The 17,410-nt window shown below is 36.6% G+C and overlaps 1 protein-coding gene across 2 annotated transcripts in view; it reads left to right on the top strand.

Annotated features, from left to right (window-relative positions):
* The window catches only part of ITPKB (inositol-trisphosphate 3-kinase B), a 76,812-nt gene that overhangs the window by 48,691 nt on the left and 10,711 nt on the right, over positions 1 to 17,410 (top strand). Inside the window, exons 3-4 of one of the 2 annotated variants that reach the window (XM_081313567.1) lie at positions 13,102 to 13,201; positions 15,737 to 15,878. In XM_081313567.1, the coding sequence (XP_081169693.1) occupies positions 13,102 to 13,201; positions 15,737 to 15,878 (242 nt within the window). Of the gene's footprint in view, positions 1 to 13,101; positions 13,202 to 15,736; positions 15,951 to 17,410 lie in introns of both variants that reach the window. The other variant, XM_081313566.1, reaches the window with a different exon arrangement.

Consider the following 17,410-nt stretch of genomic DNA (forward strand, 5'->3'; position numbering starts at 1 on the left):
CTTTGTGGTCAGGTGGCTGGTCAACCCTTCTTCCTCTTTCTTCCTCTCCTCTTCCTCTCTCTTTCATAGCCTACACCTTTGTTGATCCCTCTGCTTCTCTAACAGAAGCCTCTCCTCATCTCCCTCTCTCTTTCTCTTCACTGCTTCTTTCACAGAAGCCTCTTCTCTTCTCCCTCTCTCTTTCTCACTGCTTCTGTCACAGAAGCCTGTCCCCTTCTCCTCTTTCTTTCTCCTCACTGCTTCTCTCACAGAAGCCTCTCCTCCCTGTCTCTTTATCCTCACTGCTGCTTTCACAGAAGCCTCTCCTCTTCTCCCTCTCTCTTTCTCACTGCTTCTGTCACAGAAGCCTGTCCCCTTCTCCTCTCTCTTTCTCCTCACTGCTTCTCTCATAGAAGCCTCTCCTCCCTGTCTCTTTATCCTCACTGCTGCTTTCACAGAAGCCTCTTCTCCCTCTCTCTTTCTCACTGCTTCTGTCACAGAAGCCTGTCCCCTTCTCCTCTTTCTTTCTCCTCACTGCTTCTCTCACAGAAGCCTCTTCTTCTCTCTTTCTCCTCACTGCTTCTCTCACAGAAGCCTGTCTTTTTCTCTCTCTTTCTCCTCACTGCTTCTCTCACAGAAGCCTGTCTTCTTCTCTCTCTTTCTTCTCACTGCTTCTCTCACAGAAGCCTCTCCTCTTCTCCCTCTCTCTTTATCCTCACTGCTGCTTTCACAGAAGCCTCTCCTCTTCTCCCTCTCTCTTTATCCTCAATGCTGCTTTCACAGAAGCCTCTCCTCTTCTCCCTCTCTCTTTCTCACTGCTTCTGTCACAGAAACCTGTCCCCTTCTCCTCTTTCTCCTCACTGCTTCTCTCACAGAAGCCTGTCTTCTTCTCTCTCTTTATCCTCACAGCTTCTCTCACAGAAGCCTCTCCTCTTCTCCCTCTCTCTTTATCCTCACTGCTTCTCTCACAGAAGCTCCTCTCTCTTTCTCCATCCCCTTCTCTTTTCCTGAAGTCTTTTTTCTCTCTCCCTCTCCTGCCAAAACCTCCTTCTCCTCTCTCCTCCCTCATCCTCCTTTTCTCTTCTGGGTGCGCCACTTTCTGCGGCTCAGGGAAGAGCTTCAGCATCAGTTGCTACCCCAGTCTGTCTCCCCCATGCAGTCACCCACTCTCTGGCTGGCCATTGCACACAGCACTGATCAGCTGGAGCCGCGTGCACCCATCCAGGGCTCTCAGCAGAGCCCCAGCTCCAGCTGAATCTCCACCCGAAGACTGCATGTGGCTGCGGGCCACCCCCAAGGCCACCAGAAGTGCTGGTCCTCTGGAGCTGTGTGTGCTGATCCTAGGCCCTCAGCAGAGCCCCAGCAACACTGCAGCTCCAACTGAATCTCTCCCAGGCATGTGGAGTGCTGCTGCCACTTCAGCTCATCCCCCTGGCACACTTGTCTAGGTTGCATACCACCTCCCAGGTGCCGAAGTACCGCCAATGGTATGCGTACCACCGGTTGAAAAGCCCTATTGCAGAAGACAGATAAGCAGTGAATATAGCATTCAAGTACTCTTGACTATGAATCAAGGTTTAAAAATAATAAAACATGTTCAAAGTGAAGCTTTTTCCCCATTTATCTAGGGTTGTATGAGAAGAAGGTAATGAAAAGAAGTGGTATTTTGGAAGGCACAGTCCTTCCTAGGTTATAATTCTTAAACAATATTACCTTAACAATATAGTTATGGCCATTCAAATTATTGTTGCTATTTTTTTCCCAGTGGACATGCCTATTTCTTTTTTATGAATGTGAATTAGTACTGGGGCAGGGAATTTTTCCTAGTTTTATTTAATATAAAATATAAGGAAACAATCGTTGACATAGGTGAAAAAGATCTATTTAAATCTGTGATTTACAAAAAAAACCCTCCCAATGACAATTAATTCAAATACCAGCTTTGAAATATACTACTTTAGTATATTTAATTTTTAATAACATTGTAAGAACTTTTCATACAGTATCTTCAGTAGGTGACCCTTCAAAGTCTACTTTAATAATAAGCTGTGATTAATTTCTATTGAAATTCCCTTCCTTATAATTTGAACCTATTGGACATGGATTCTATTTTCTAGAGTGAAAGAAAATGTATTTATATCAATATCTGTGTAATATATTCAGATTATTTGAAGATGGCTATTATATAACCTTTTAATGCATCCAGCTTTTCTTCATAAGACGTGGTTCATAGGTACCTCATGATGTTTTTGGAGTGTAATATCCCAAATTGGACACCTTACCCCTGTTGAGATCTAATTAAAGCAGAATAAAATATGCCATTACACACTCTCTCACTGAATTGCATGAGTTTTGCTTAGAGACGTTCATCATGTCAAGAACTTGAAATTTATATATCTTCCAAAGTGTCAAGTAGACACACACACCCCAATTAGGTGATACTTGAATTTTTGATTGCACATCAAAATAGTTTTGATTGTGCATGTATCATGTTCAATGTACCTTTGTGACTATACCTGGAGAACATGTACTTCCCATCAACATAATTTTAGCGTATACTTCTAGAATGTTTAAAAATTCTCTTGAAAGAATACAAGTGTGTATGTCTTCTATTTAAGAAGACATTTGAACAGTAAACAAAATAGACAATAGACAGATTTCTCAAGTGAAGCTGTGATTCATCTCTACATTAATGTGGAAAGTCAAGTCCAAAATATCAAATCAAACAAACCCTGTGTGAAGCATTTTTTTCCCTATACACTTCTTTTTTAAAAATAGGAGTCACAATTTTAATGACTTCATACTCTATACTAAGATATAATGTGGTGATTTTTTTATTTCACATGACATGTGAATCCACTCAGTGTGACTAAGCATTTTATATAAACCAGACATTATGGCTTGTTTATCAAACTGTTATTTAAAGTATACTGCTTCAAATCAGGTGGGAAGACAGACAGTTCTGTTCTTTTATGTTTCACACATACCCATGGTAGAAATGTTGTGCAAGGCCGTTAAGACATCTGTTGTCATACTATGCTCACAAATAATGTTAATACTTTTTCCTTAAGAGTTTGAGATCAATAAAGTTGGCTTGTTTGAGGGGCATCTCTGATTCAGGCTGGCTAGCCTAACTGAGGAGAATGTAATGGAAAAATGTAGACCCGGGCTCTGCATGTACGTCATGTGGTAACTTAGCAACCAACCACTGTAATGCACTTCTTAATAGTCAGACTTGCCTTTCAGTTTCTGCACGAGCTTTGAAGTGCAATTTGTGTTCCCCACCATCCCCCACTGAGTGAAATGCTGAAGAACAGGGAAATACCAGAACTTCCTGGTGTCACTGCAACTAGTACTGTGCCAACAGAAAGATACTTTGTGAGCTATGCCAAGAATTTAACTGGCTTTCTAAACACAGCAGAAAATGTTCAGCCATTGGTTATTGGTTCAGAGGAGTTAAGCCTCTTCAAACTACAGTAGCATTTCCTGTTGCTAGTGAATCATGTTCATCTTAACATCTAAGAGCCATTTAAGTTGCTTTGCAGTAAACATTCATTATTAGGGACCTGGAAACAATTTGAGAATTCAGTGGCTTCTGACGTTCTATTTTAATAGGAAAGAAAAATTTCTGCATACAATATTTAATCTACGTAAAATATTTTGCCTCAACCAAGAATACAGAATAACAGAGTTGGAAGGGACTTTGTAGGTCATCTAGTCCAACCCCTTGCTCAAGCAGGAAACCCTTTACCATTTCTGACAAGTGGCTGTCCAGTCTCTTCTTGAAAAGCTTCCGGTGATGAAGCACCCACAACTTCTGAAGGCAAGCTGTTCCATTGGTTGATTGTTCTCACTGTCAGAAAATTTCTCCTTATTTCTAGGTTGAATCTCTCCTTGATCAGTTTCCATCCATTGTTTCTTGTCTGGCCTTTGGGAACTTTGGAAAATAAGTTGACCCCTTCTTTTCTGTGACAGCCCCTCAAATATTGCTGTCATGTCACCCCTGGTCCTTCTCTTCACTAGATTAGCCATACCCAGTTCTTGCAACCATTCTTCATATGTTTCATCTTCCTGGCCCCTAATCATCTTTGTTGCTCTTCTCTTATTTTATATACTGTGGTGACCAAAACTGGATGCAGTATTCTAGGTATGGCCTTACTAAGGCTTTATAGAGTGGTATTACTACTTCATGTGATCTTGATTCAATCCCTCTGTTAATGCAATTTAGGATTGCATTGGCTTTTTTGGTTGCTGCCTCACACTGCTGGCTCATATGTAGTTGATTGTCCACTAGGACTTCAAGATCCCTCTCACAGTTACTGTTATTTAGTCAGATTTCACCTACTGTATATGTGTACTTTTGATTTTTCTTGCCTAAGTGTAAGACTTTGCTTCTGTCTAAGTTGAATTTCATTTTGTTAGATAGGGCCCAGTATTGAAGTTTGTCAAGATCCATCTGGATCTTGAGTCTATTATCTAGGGTGTTGGCTATTCCTGCCAGCTTAGTATCACCTGCAGATTTGATGAGTTCCCTTTCTATTCCCTCATCCAAGTAATTTATGAAGATATTGAAGAGTACTGGGCCTAAAACAGAACCTTGTGGTACCCCACTGCTTACTTCCCTCCATATAGATGCAGTACCATTAAGGACTACTTGTTGAGTATGGTTTGTCAACCAGTTATAAATTCATCTGGTGATGATGCTATCTATCCCACTTTTTTCTAGCTTACAAAAAAGTAGCTTGAGATTTATTTGTCTAATGCCTTACTGATGTCTAGGTATAGTATGTCCACAGCATTTCACTGGTCTACTAATTTAGTCACTTTGTCAAAGAATGAAATAAAATTGGTTTGGCATAATCTATTGCCAGCTCCTTTAAAACTCTGGGATGGAATCTGTCAGGTCCTGGAGATTTATATTCATCAAGATGAATACAATGGTATTATAATATAAATACTTCAACTTATATACTTGTGTTCTGATGCCTGATGAAAGTTCAGCATTTGTGTGATATCACAATTTATTAAACTTGTATGCTGCATCCTGCAGATTCCAAAAAAGTTTCTTCATTTCTGCATTTATGAGATTCTTGTACAGGCTCCTTTACACAGTACATGACTAAGGGTGTGAAGTAATATAAGGACTGTTACTCAAAAAAGAGTCCTAGAGACATGGATGTGATTCCATTTACAAGCCATGAACTCTTTGGAGGAAGCCCAGATAAGAATGTAATGGCTTTGTATGATACGCACTGTAAATGACAATGGACACATCCTGCCTAAAGTAATAGATTTTGTAAGAATTGTTTCTCGTCTGTTATCTCAGCATTGTTCTTTTGCATTTGCAAGTATGCTCATGTCTTTTAAATGCTGTGCCATAATTAATGTTAAAATGTTCCATTTTCCTGTTTCCAATGACTGTTTCCCTTTTAGTTTAGAAGATATTTCTTTACCTTATACAATGAATCAGTTTTAGTGTTGTACCACATCTGAAAACACAGTTTTAAGCTTTCATCATTTTCAAAAAAGTGTAAATGTACAAAAATACAATTGATTCCCTAAATTTTAAATTGGCACCACGAACACTTTCCTTTTATTAAAACTATAATCTATGCTACCTGCAAAAAATAAATCCTTTAAAAAAGTTATATTCTCGGATTATTCTAGAGATACATCGCTTTGACACTTGTGTTCGATTGCTGTTGGGCTGCTCACTGAGAGCTCATTAACCCTCTTACCAACATTCAATTTCAGTTCCAGTGTCTGCAAAACAGTAATATTACAAACAGAGTTTTAAATTACTAAATGACAAATGTAAACCAGAAGTAATTAAGAGGAACTGAAAGGAATTAAAATGTCAGGATTGTTAGGCAGTATTTATTTGATTTTAAAAGCAGTAGTTTGTCAACCATAAGACATTTTTAAATAAGTTGGTTAGAGTGACTTCTGTTATTAAAAACTGAGATGTGTTTAGAAATAGTTTTTCTAAATGAATTTTGAAGAATAAACAATTGTATTTTTAAAAGAAAACTGCTAAAACACTAACTTTATTAGCAGGATTGCATTGGCTTCTTAGAGCTGTAGCTTAATTTATCCCATTGGAAATTTAGGTGTTCTCCTAAATGTTATTTAGTACATAGGTTCTTATATAAATCATAATACAGTCATAAAAATCATGACACCATATAATATCAAAACAACTAAATATATCTCAAGCTCCTGTACAACCTCATTCCACATTGATTCCCAAATGCACAATGAAAGAACGTTTTAATCACAACAGTTCAGAGAACTAACGTGTTGATTTAAAAATCAGAGATTGCCCTAGGTGCTGCCAAAACTCTGATATTCACTCGATTTTTATACGCCTTTTTTTAAAAAAGTCCATTTATCTATTATCCATTCTCTAAATACCGGTCACTAGATAACAAATGACAAAGTACAGAATATTTTACACCAATCAGAATCTTTAGTTACAGTTGGGAAGTTTAGAATTGAAACATATGTAGTAAGCAAAATAGGAAAATAAATTCTGAGGATGAGAGGTAATTTTATTCATTCAGTCAGCCTATTTTTCAGTTATTTTCAATGCCACAGTTTTTCAAAAATACCTTGGGTGCCATTCAACCAGATTCAAGTCTTGGGTGACTGGGTAGAGAGGTACTTGCCATCTGAATCTCTGTCTTGTAATGATTTGTAGCTGTTCCAAGGAAAGGATTTTCCCATAATTTCTTTGATCCATCTGTTCTCCTTATCTGTTGTTTCTCCCTTTTACTGTTTCCCTCAACAATGCCAAGCATAAGCATCATTCCCTCACACTGCATGCCCAGTATGTGAGTTTTTGCTTGTTGATCATCACCTCAAGTCATTATTTAGTCCAGGACTGACTGATTGGCTCTTTTTGCAGTTTATTTCCAACTAAAAGCCTGGAAGAAACACCCTCTTAAAAGCAACAACATAGAGGTGCAATTTATGCCTTGCTCAAGATACTTTTTTAGGTTGGCGACCCGTCCTAAGGAGATCCTATTTCAAGTATTATCCAACTTTTTGGGGTAATGTTTGTAGCAGGACAACAGACAGCACTTCCAAAATTGATTTTGGCATCCAAGCATATTCAAATAACCTGTATCCAAAATAGGGGAACGTTGTAAATAAACAATAAACAGTACCCTGATTCATGTTTGGAAACCAACTGACAAATTGGTATAATGGGATCTGACTTTCAAGCCCCAACAAGCTCCAAATAATTTTATTCCACATTAGCTGAAGTTTCCAAATTTTCAAAAGCAGCGGCACATAATGAAGCCCTTGGATGTGACTAGAGCACTTACAACTAACCAAAATGGGTTTTCTGTAAATTAAAGCGTCTCTCTCTATGTATTCTCAGAGAATTCCAAATGTCTGAAATAGCTGTGCTTTGGTGTAAGCCATTCAACCAGATGTTTCTACCTGCCGAGGCTTGCAAACAGAGGAGTCCAGTGTTCCTTGTCCAAAATAGACTCCTGTATTGCGTACAGGAAGAGGGAATGTATTTGTTTTTCCTGCATTTTATTTAAAGCCTCTCATTCTTTAAAAAACTATCTAACTTTCTGTAAGGATGAAAGTTTTGCTTACTACTAAAGTATACAATTTCTTGACTGTTTGCATTATAAGCTTTTAAAAATGGCTTATTTGGCAGATAGAATTTTCCTTCTTTAAAATTATTTTGACTATTCTTAGAATTCATTCGTGTTACACAAAAGAAAGAAAGCTATGCTTGCACAGCAAAATGCTTTTTCCAGTCTATATGTTGCTCCATATACCTGGGCCAATAAATAACTTAAATTAGCTTCTGTTTTTCCTCACTTTCCTTTGGAAAAATAAACAGTTGAGAAAACTTGGCAGAATACTGTACCATTCCTTACCTGCTGAATACAAATTTACTTAAAAGGATAGACAAATAAAAGAATATTCTCACAGAAGCTTACCAAATTTTTCACATTCAAAACTCAGATTTTTGCCCAAGTAAGAGATATCAATCGCTACTAGAACAAAATTCAGCTACTAAGGCAGATAGATCAATATGATACTTTTTCTTCTGAGAATTATCTTACACTAGTTCCTTTTCAGCCTTGGCTAGAAAAATGCTAGTAGAAAAATCCTCATAAGCCGTGAATTCCCTCCCAATTGTTCTATAGTAAATGGGAATGCAGACTCAAAACATGTGCAAAAGTTAGTATCTTGGATTGCTATTCCACATAATTTAGAAATGAAATCAGGTAAAATAGAATCACAAAAACACCAAAAATCCATAAACTTCTTGGACACAAACATGGATGAGAAAACACACTGGATTACTTAACTTGGTTTTAAACTCAAAATCTAGTTGCCCATATTTGAAATTCTTAGTTTCTATTTAGGTAGTATCATGATTTCTATAAAAAGGCCCAGCTGCTGAGTAGGCAAGGGAATTGCATGAAAGCCTACTCCTACCAACCTATTACTTCAATATCAGTGCCTGCCATTCAGTGAAGACTATATATTTATCCGTGGGCTGTTAGGCTTTTGAATGAGAAATAACTTTTGTGAACTTTTGTGAATTTTATGCAGAATTGACTTGAGAGGCCGGTGTGTGGTGTAGTTGGTTCACATGGTGCAGTAAGATGGAGGGTTTGTTGTCACTGTGTGTTGGGGGGTGGGAGCACAAAGGGAGGCTCAGCTAATCTCAATGTACACATAGTTGTACTTTGACAATAAAGGTTCATTTCATTTCACTATATATGATCTGCAATAGAGGTCCATATTATGAACTATAACTTCTGGAGACCCCTAGCCAACATGACTAATGATTAGAAGTGCTGGAATTGTACTCAATTGTACTCAGCAATCTCTAGAAGATCCTATAGTCTTCATTCCATCTACTAAAAGATAATTCAATGCTCTTTTTCTTTCTATCAGAGAACTGTATCAATAGTGTTTCAGTTGAATGAATTCCAATTATTCAAATATCATTAAGCCACTTCGATATGTTCCTGATGTGGGCAAAACAAGATTTATTTTTTCTACTATTTTTAATATAAACTAAAAGAAAACCACAAAGTTTGGTAGATGCTTTGATTTCTTTATAACAAGTCTTATCTTTTGAGTTTACAGTAATAATTTTAAAGTTTATTTTTCTTATGCTCAGGCAACTTAAAAATCCTTCCCAGTTTCATCAGCATATGCTGAAATGTTAGTGTTGAAGAACTTAGCTATGTGGTTCCCCCCCCCTCCATTTAATTGTGTCCAATTCATGGACAGTTTCTTTGGCAAGGTTTTTCAGAAGGGGTTTGCCATTGCCTCTTTCCTAGGGCTGAGAGTAAGTGATTGGTCCAGAAGTGAAGTCCCCCCAGTTGGCTTTAAGACTAAGGTGTGACTAGAACTCATAGTTTAGTCTGGTGCCTTAACTACTACACCAACTTGACTCTCTGTGTATTATCTAATTATGTGTGAATTGTGTATATATTCCAGAGAAATAAGTACAGGTATGCATGTTTCACACATTAATAGGTTATGCATAGATAAGGATTCCTTAAAATAATATGTTTTCACATGTGGCTTGAAAGGGAAGACTTTGTCAGATCATAAGAATTAGTTTTTGTTCCCCTTAATACATGGTATAAAAGGTTTTCTGTACATTACTAGAAACATAAGCTTACTTTCCAAAATGTATTATTAGGGTTAATGGCAAGGTTGAAGAAGGGGCTGAAAATAGCAAAATAAAATGTAATATGCAGATTACAAAATACTTAACCAAGGAACAAGGAATCATATTTAGAGATATAGGACGGGGAGCACCTGACTTGCTAATCGCACTTGGAAATATAATATATCATAAGTGAATATGAATCACTAATTTTAGGCTATATCCTAAAGTTTATTTTCCAAATTACAGGAAGTAATAGTTCTACTATTTTGTATTGGTCAGACTCAAAATACTATGTTTAGTTCCGAGCTCCACATTTTCAGAAAGTTTCAGAGAAACTTAACAGATACAGTCAACAAGTGTAGTTGGACATTAAGTTTTAGGAAGAGAGAATGGGGGAATAGGGTATGTTTAGTATTGAGAAAGGATAACCGAATCAGGATATGAAAGCATTTTTCCAGCACTTGAAAAGAAGATTAAAGAGCACAACACAGAGAACAATAATCTTAAGTTATTGTTCCATTTGATGGATGTATTCAGTCAAAGGCTGGATGAACGTTTGTTGGTTATGGGTTAATTTAGATCCCTGTACTTCCCTTTCACACAAACAGACAGACACACCCTCACAGAAGATAAAACTAATACAAACTAATAGAAAGTAGGAAAGAAAAAAGAAAAAGCAAAATGTACAAATAAGGAAAATAGAAAAGAAAGACAATATAAAGTAGCAGTGCTTTTTTTGTAAAATAAAAAGGTGCCGGAACTCACACATGTCATACAACCCGCCTTGCCTACCCTACAAGGTTCCATCCAAAAAAGGTGCCGGAACTCCGTTCTGGGCGTTCTATGACAAAAAAGCCCTGTAAAGTAGTGGCTTTTGATATTGTTTACAGCAGTTCACAACTACAAATATATTCTGACCTCTTTCTAAAGTTACATCATATTACTCTTTCTATAATCTAACTTGTCTAATTATCAAAACTGTAAGTCACAAGTTTATTTTTTCATTTTTATTCAGAAAGCCCATAACAGGCTTCCAGTCAGCAGAACTGTTAGCAATATATTCTTAATCCTAGAAGGAAAAATTCCAGCTTCAATTGATCTTGAAAATCCTCTGTATCAAAATATGTATTTGAATCCAAATGTTTTAGCTTTTTTACACATATACCAAGCATGATAAAATGTCTGTTTGTTGTCATTTCAAACATACATTTGAAGTGCTATATGTTCTATAATGTTTTGATGTCATGTTCCAATGACACTGTACATCATTTTATAACAATTATTTTTGAGATCATAAATGTAAATTTCAACCCATTTAATACACATTTTTCCCAGATCCATGTACTTTTCAATAATTTTATGTCTTGAACATTATCAGTGTAGAATAGAAATATTAATCTTGACAATGAGCATTTTTATAACAGCACTTGGGAAGCTATTATGATAATATGTACTATTCTTGTTTCATTTAACTCTGGCTTTGAAGTAGCTCAGGTTTTCTTCTGCTGTGTGATTACTAACCACTGTGGAAAGAAAAATTTGGCTCTAGAACAGTTACTTCTCTCAGAAACATTTTATCCTGGGACTGAATGACTTAATGTTTGCATTTTCATAGGAGGATCCCTCTTCTGGGCAAGTTGAGGCTTATTGATGTGGAAACCCAAATTCCCCAAGAGGCTTTCCTTTTAAAAGAATTAAGCAAACATGAGTCGAAGCAAAGAAACACTTTAGTAAAGGGGAATCCAACAGTGCTTTCTGCCAACAAGGAACAAAAAAGCTAAAGTACAGCGCTCCTGGCATTCTTCTTGGAAACCCACATGTTGGTATAGGAAGATGCCTTTAGCAATGTTGACAGTAAATTGACTAAAGCTACAAGTCTGGATAAACATGAACTTGATGAAAAAGGAAAAGGGCCCCCTGAAATTATTTCACTCCTCTGTTTATCTTCTTGAGCATGTCATAGCTGCTCCTAAATTTTTCATGGCCAGAAGGTGCCTACACAATAGTTTGTTATAGAAATTTAGGTAAACTTGCATAGATTACATATGATTTTGCAATGGTGGAAAAACAGCAAACTGCAAAGAATGATAAAGTTCCAATATAAGAGAACAATTATTCAAAATTTTGTACATTGCACATATTGTATTTTTGAATAAAACTACTGCCATGTTGCTTATGGCTGAGCTTTTCCTTGGTCTTCTAGTACAAATGAAATTATCATGTTTTTAACTATAAATAATTTTTAATTTTAAAAACATTTCATTTGTGCCACAAGACAGTTTTATCCACTGTATCAGATTTCATATGTAATTCTTTTGGCCATAATGGCAATTTCATAGTTTGTTCCTTTTATACGTCTTACATTATTCTGCCCTCTGTTCGACATTTTAGTGTGGATTTTGACTATGATACTTGATTGCTTAGAGTTTAAATCCTTGTGGTTGTCTTCTTTTATTCTATTAACCACTTCACCCGTTGTTTTTTGTTTTCATATTTCTTCTTAGACAGTTTGCTTTGCCTTCTGGTTTTGAGATAAGAAACACCTCGGCCTTAATTAGCCACATGTTCCATTTCTGTAAATTGTGGGAAACTGTTTTCCTTCAGGAAGGACTGAGGCTTTCCTCTGTTTTCTAAGTGACGCTTTGCTGATGTAGTTAGCTAAAGTTTCTCCTTTTTTGGGAGGGGGGGAAATTCTTCCTAAAAGATAATAACAAGACTAACTTATTCAGGGACTCCTCCACCCTGAAGGTATTTTGGAAGAGAAAAAGGGCAGTACATACTCAAAGTACTTCTTGTGTAATTAATATACAACTCTGTCTGGTCTTAGCTAATATCTTGTCATTGCTTTCTGCAGCCATGGATATTTCCTAGCAGCAGAAATGGTGCTCCTTGCTCTAGCTGGGTTTGGAAAAGAAGTGGGCAACTCTTGATTTTCACTGCTCCTTCCATTCAGTGGGCTCTTAGCATATCTGCATAGGGGAGACTTAATTACAATGATGTAATCAAAGGTGGGACTGCATTTGATGTGCGGTGTTTGCATAATGGGACATTTCAGTCCAGACTTAATAAATAAAGCAGATCTCTGAGCATAGCAAAAGCAAAAGATCAGTTATGTGTGGGGAATGGAAGGAAAGAGTTTAAACATGTTTAGATAGCTTCCTTTACTTACTTTTCAAATATATCTTTCTTTTTAATCTACCAGATATATAGAGAGAACAAATTTAATGGCGGGAATTGGAAGCAAATCATGAAAGTGTGAACATCTGAACAGGTCTTATAAGAAGAAATTGGCTTATCTTGAGTTATTTAGTTGGTGTTTTCTTCAGCATAGATGCCTGGTTGAGCTTATTCTACCACCAATATCTCACTATTCATATTTAACCAGAGTTTTTAAATTAGGTATTGCTATAAATACAATTTCTGTAGTCTCTTTAATTTATCTTCTTTTTTTCTAGAGCAAATCGTGGCGGAAAATCAAGAACATGGTGCATTGGTCCCCTTTTGTTATGTCTTTTAAGAAGAAATATCCCTGGATCCAATTAGCAGGGCATGCAGGTATTAAAGATCAAGTTGTGCTATTTCCCTCTCAAAGGGAAACTTGAAAGGAAAATGCTCAGAAAGTCTCTTGGGGAATTTAAGATAATTAGCTAGTCTCAACATAAATTACTTCTGTAAATTGAATTATAAGTACTTGTGTTTTTTTCCTACTGTTTTATCATTATAATTTCAGATTAGGTTTGTACTAGAATTGCTGGTTTGTTTTAAACATAGTACAGCAGGCACCTGAGGAAATCAGTAATGCCCAAGAAATTCACTTTCTGATTTTATTTTTTAAAAACTATTTTAATTAAAAGATTACAATAAATGCAAAGCTACAGTTGCAACAAGACACCAGCTTCTAGCATAATTTTTAATTAATAATAATAATAATAATAATTTATTAAATTTACATGCTGCCCAACTCCCAGCTGCTCTAGGATTTCTGAGATTTTTGCTTAATGAGAATGACTCTACCTTATATAGACTCCTTAAACATTCCTAGAAAATAAAAATAATGTGGCTGCAATCTAGTATTTGTTTGGAAATGTGTCACCTGCCGTGAAAAATTACAAAAATAAATTGGGGGCTAGAAAGGATCATGAGACTCATCCTTGGGAAGTAGTTTTGAAACTAGTCATGACAACCATTTTACAAATATGCCTACCTTCCTATGACAGCCGCTTTGTGTGATCACCCATGATTTTCTCGTAAAATTCCAGTTGTGCTCAACAACTCCAAAATAACTCTGAATTATGTATAAAGTCTTGCAAATGTAATGCTACTTGAAATATTTGAGCCAAGGACTAATATTTTGCATCCTTTCTTTGTCCTGTCGTTTTAGCAGTTTGGGCACATAACAAGTCTATGTCTCTGCTATGGACAACTCTGTCTGAATTTCTTACAAAGCAAATCATCTGTGTTTCCTCAGAAAAAATAGGGTTCTAACACTCCGTCAGAATGATCCATACAATATAGGGCCTTCCCCATAATGAGCATATCCTGTGTATGTCCCCTATAGAGAATTGTAACGTTGTTTTTGTAAGTAAAGCAATATTCCTGGCTTCCTATGCAGTTTCTTAGATGTTAGCCTTCCCTCTAATTTCCATCTGCTACTATGTGATAGGAGCCATCCTTCCCACAGAGCTCCCAGTTATCTACCCAAACAGCTTATATTATTAAAGTAGGGGTGGGGCACCTCTGGCCTGTGAGTCTGTAAATTTTGCACATCCATTAACACCAAAGCTCTTGTGGAATCTTTTTTTGCCCTACACAAATCCTGTCTACAGAAACAAAGTGAAGATGTCATAAGAAAAGAGACACCGGCTTTTCCTCCATGGCTATATATCAGCAGTATTCCGTGCACAATTCATTGCAAGAGAGGGAAATGCAGACTAGATTGCTGTCCTCTGTGGGTGAGGCCTCAGAAGACATTCTGGGAGATTATTTGGCCCTTTAGTCATAACATTAAAATGAGCAAATATTGTCACTCCTGCACTAAAGTGTAGGTAATGAATGCATGTGTTATTTTCCCTTCTAGCATTCCTGATGCAATGAAGTTGCACCACCACTCAGGGGAAAAACTGCATGATCTGCACATGAACAGGGGTCTCTGTCCTAAATCAAGCAGGAATGTAGTGGATATAGATTTCTGTTCACTTTTTTATTCACACATACAGGATTGATCAAAACAAAACAAAATGAGGAGCCCAGAAATGCTTTAAAAGTGTCATGGAGTAATTCATTGACATTCCCCTACCCTTTTTATCCTTTATACAAACTCCTTTGCAACTTTTAGATAATTTTTAGTACAAAAAGCAGGAAAAGAGCTGTGTTTGAAGGAAAACAATTCACCAGAAAGAAAGTCAATTATATAATAGTATTTGTATATGTGGGATAAACAACATTCTCCTCTGTACTCATTAAACTTGCACATGAGCTGCATATATTTCATATGCCAGTGATATGGACATGACTTAGATAAGTCGATTATCAGCTTCATAATCATGAGAGAGTAATTTTAGGTCAGCTCCCCTTGTGCACAAGGGAGACCATTGAAGCACTTTCATTAGTTAGGATGTGATGCTTTTTCAGTCTCATTTTGTATCTCTTTCCCACATTAACTGGGGGAAAAACATTTTAACAAAATATTCTATTTGGTCTTTTTATGCTGTTTTGTCTGAAGCAGATCTATGTTATTGCTATTCATTTAATATCATAACAGAAAGTGTCTATTTGTACAGTGTCAGAAAACAAAAGAATAATCTTGTTTGCCTTTTCACTTTACCCTGCAAGTAGCATCTATAAAATTTCAGGGTATATAGCCATTTGATTAAATACAATAGAAAAAGCAAAGAATTCTAGCTGATCCCAAATTGTTGCTGTTCAGATTGTGCTGAATGTTATAGGAATTGAAATCCGGCATACCTGGAGGGTATCAGGCAGGACAGCCGAGGCATTCCATAACAGGGTGAAATATTTTTTGTGGTAATTTTTAAAAATGGTTCCATTTGCATTTTAAAAAAACAAACTTTGTTTTGGTCTGTCTTTCAGGTAGCTTCAAAGCTGCTGCAAATGGGAGGATATTAAAGAAACATTGTGAGTCTGAACAGCGTTGTTTAGACCGTTTGATGAATGATGTCCTTAAGCCTTATGTTCCTGCCTATCATGGAGATATTGTGAAGGATGGGGAGAGGTATAATCAGATGGAAGATCTCCTAGCTGATTTTGATTCTCCTTGTGTCATGGACTGCAAGATGGGAGTCAGGTTAGCTTTTCTTTATAGACAAGAATATAGAGTAACCTGATTCTTACAATATTTGAAAAGAAATGTGAGGCAAATATAGATTTTATTACCTGTATGTGAGGCAAGCAGAGTAATTTAGCCTTGCCCTGCCATAACCCTGCTGAGAGTTTGTTAACAATGAAAAATCTACTAATTGGTTTGCTCTAATGCAAATCTGAAGTTCAATTTTACATCAGATGTTCTTGCATGATCGCTGTAGATCAAGCTGATTTTTATCTCTGTTTGAAATCTGGCAGAGATGATTATTTTGGAAAAAGCATATGATTTCATTGTTTAAGTTTAACCATGAACAGACCAATGAAGCCTGATTGTAGGCAAAAGTCTGTTCTCTCCACTGAATAACAGAAAGAACAGTCCAAAAGAAACTTCCCTAATCTAACGCCATTCGGATTTTCAATTAACTCCCATTACCCTGAACCAGGAAAGTGGATGGTCATGTTGACTGATAAGAGTTTCTTTTGGATTGTTCTTTCTGTTATTCAGTGGAGAGAACAGACTTCTGATGTCTAACATGATGAATGGTCTGCAGTTCTTATCTAAATAATTTAAAACATGGAAGTTTGACAAAAGGGGAATTCTAAGTCATTTGGGCTAGTAGTGTATCTAGGATCTTTATTTTTATCTCGCCATTATTTTTATAAATAACTCGAGGCAGCAAAAAGTCCTAATACTCTTTCCTCCTCCTATTTTCCCCACAACAACAGCCCTGTGTTGTGGGTTGGGCTTAGAGAGAGTAACTGGCCCAAGTCATCCAGCTGTCTTTCATGCTTAAGGTGGAATTAGAATCATGGTTTCCAGTTTCTTGGGGGGAAAAAAGGGTCCTCCATACACTACTTTTTAATAGCATTTTTGGTATTGAATTGTGTTCTCTAGCCACCCCAAACCCATGATAGAAAAGGAAATTCACTGCTCTATGTCATCATAAGTTTACTCTTTGTGAGAAAGGCTGTTTGCTGTTTGATTTAGAATTTTCTTGCACTTAAAGAAAGCAAAAATCAAATTAACTGCATGAACAAATGGAAAAACATTCAAAGTCTGGGTTGATCAGCACATTTTTCCAAAAAAGTACATCTTCGTCAGAAAGATAATAGGGGATTACTACAGTTTACTTGATCTAGAAACAACTATAAATTTGCTGTTCTTCTGTATCTGTGTTTGAGAGTGTGTTTAGCATAGCTCTTCAGTTATATATAGAACCTTGGCTGCTCTATTGAAAATAAAATATACAGAAAATACTTTATTTAACAATATGTATTGAAGATCAGTGATTCCATTTATATATTTCAAGCAAATTGATGTCTCTCAGATTTGTTGGAACTGCAGATCCAAAAATTCCCAGATATCATGGCCAATGGCAAAGCTATCTAGTAACTTCAGACACCATAGTTTTAAGAGTTACTAGGTTGTTAACTAGGTTGGTA

This window comes from Vipera berus, assembly GCF_964194415.1.
Source record: "Vipera berus genome assembly, chromosome: 1".
Taxonomy (NCBI): domain Eukaryota; kingdom Metazoa; phylum Chordata; class Lepidosauria; order Squamata; family Viperidae; genus Vipera; species Vipera berus.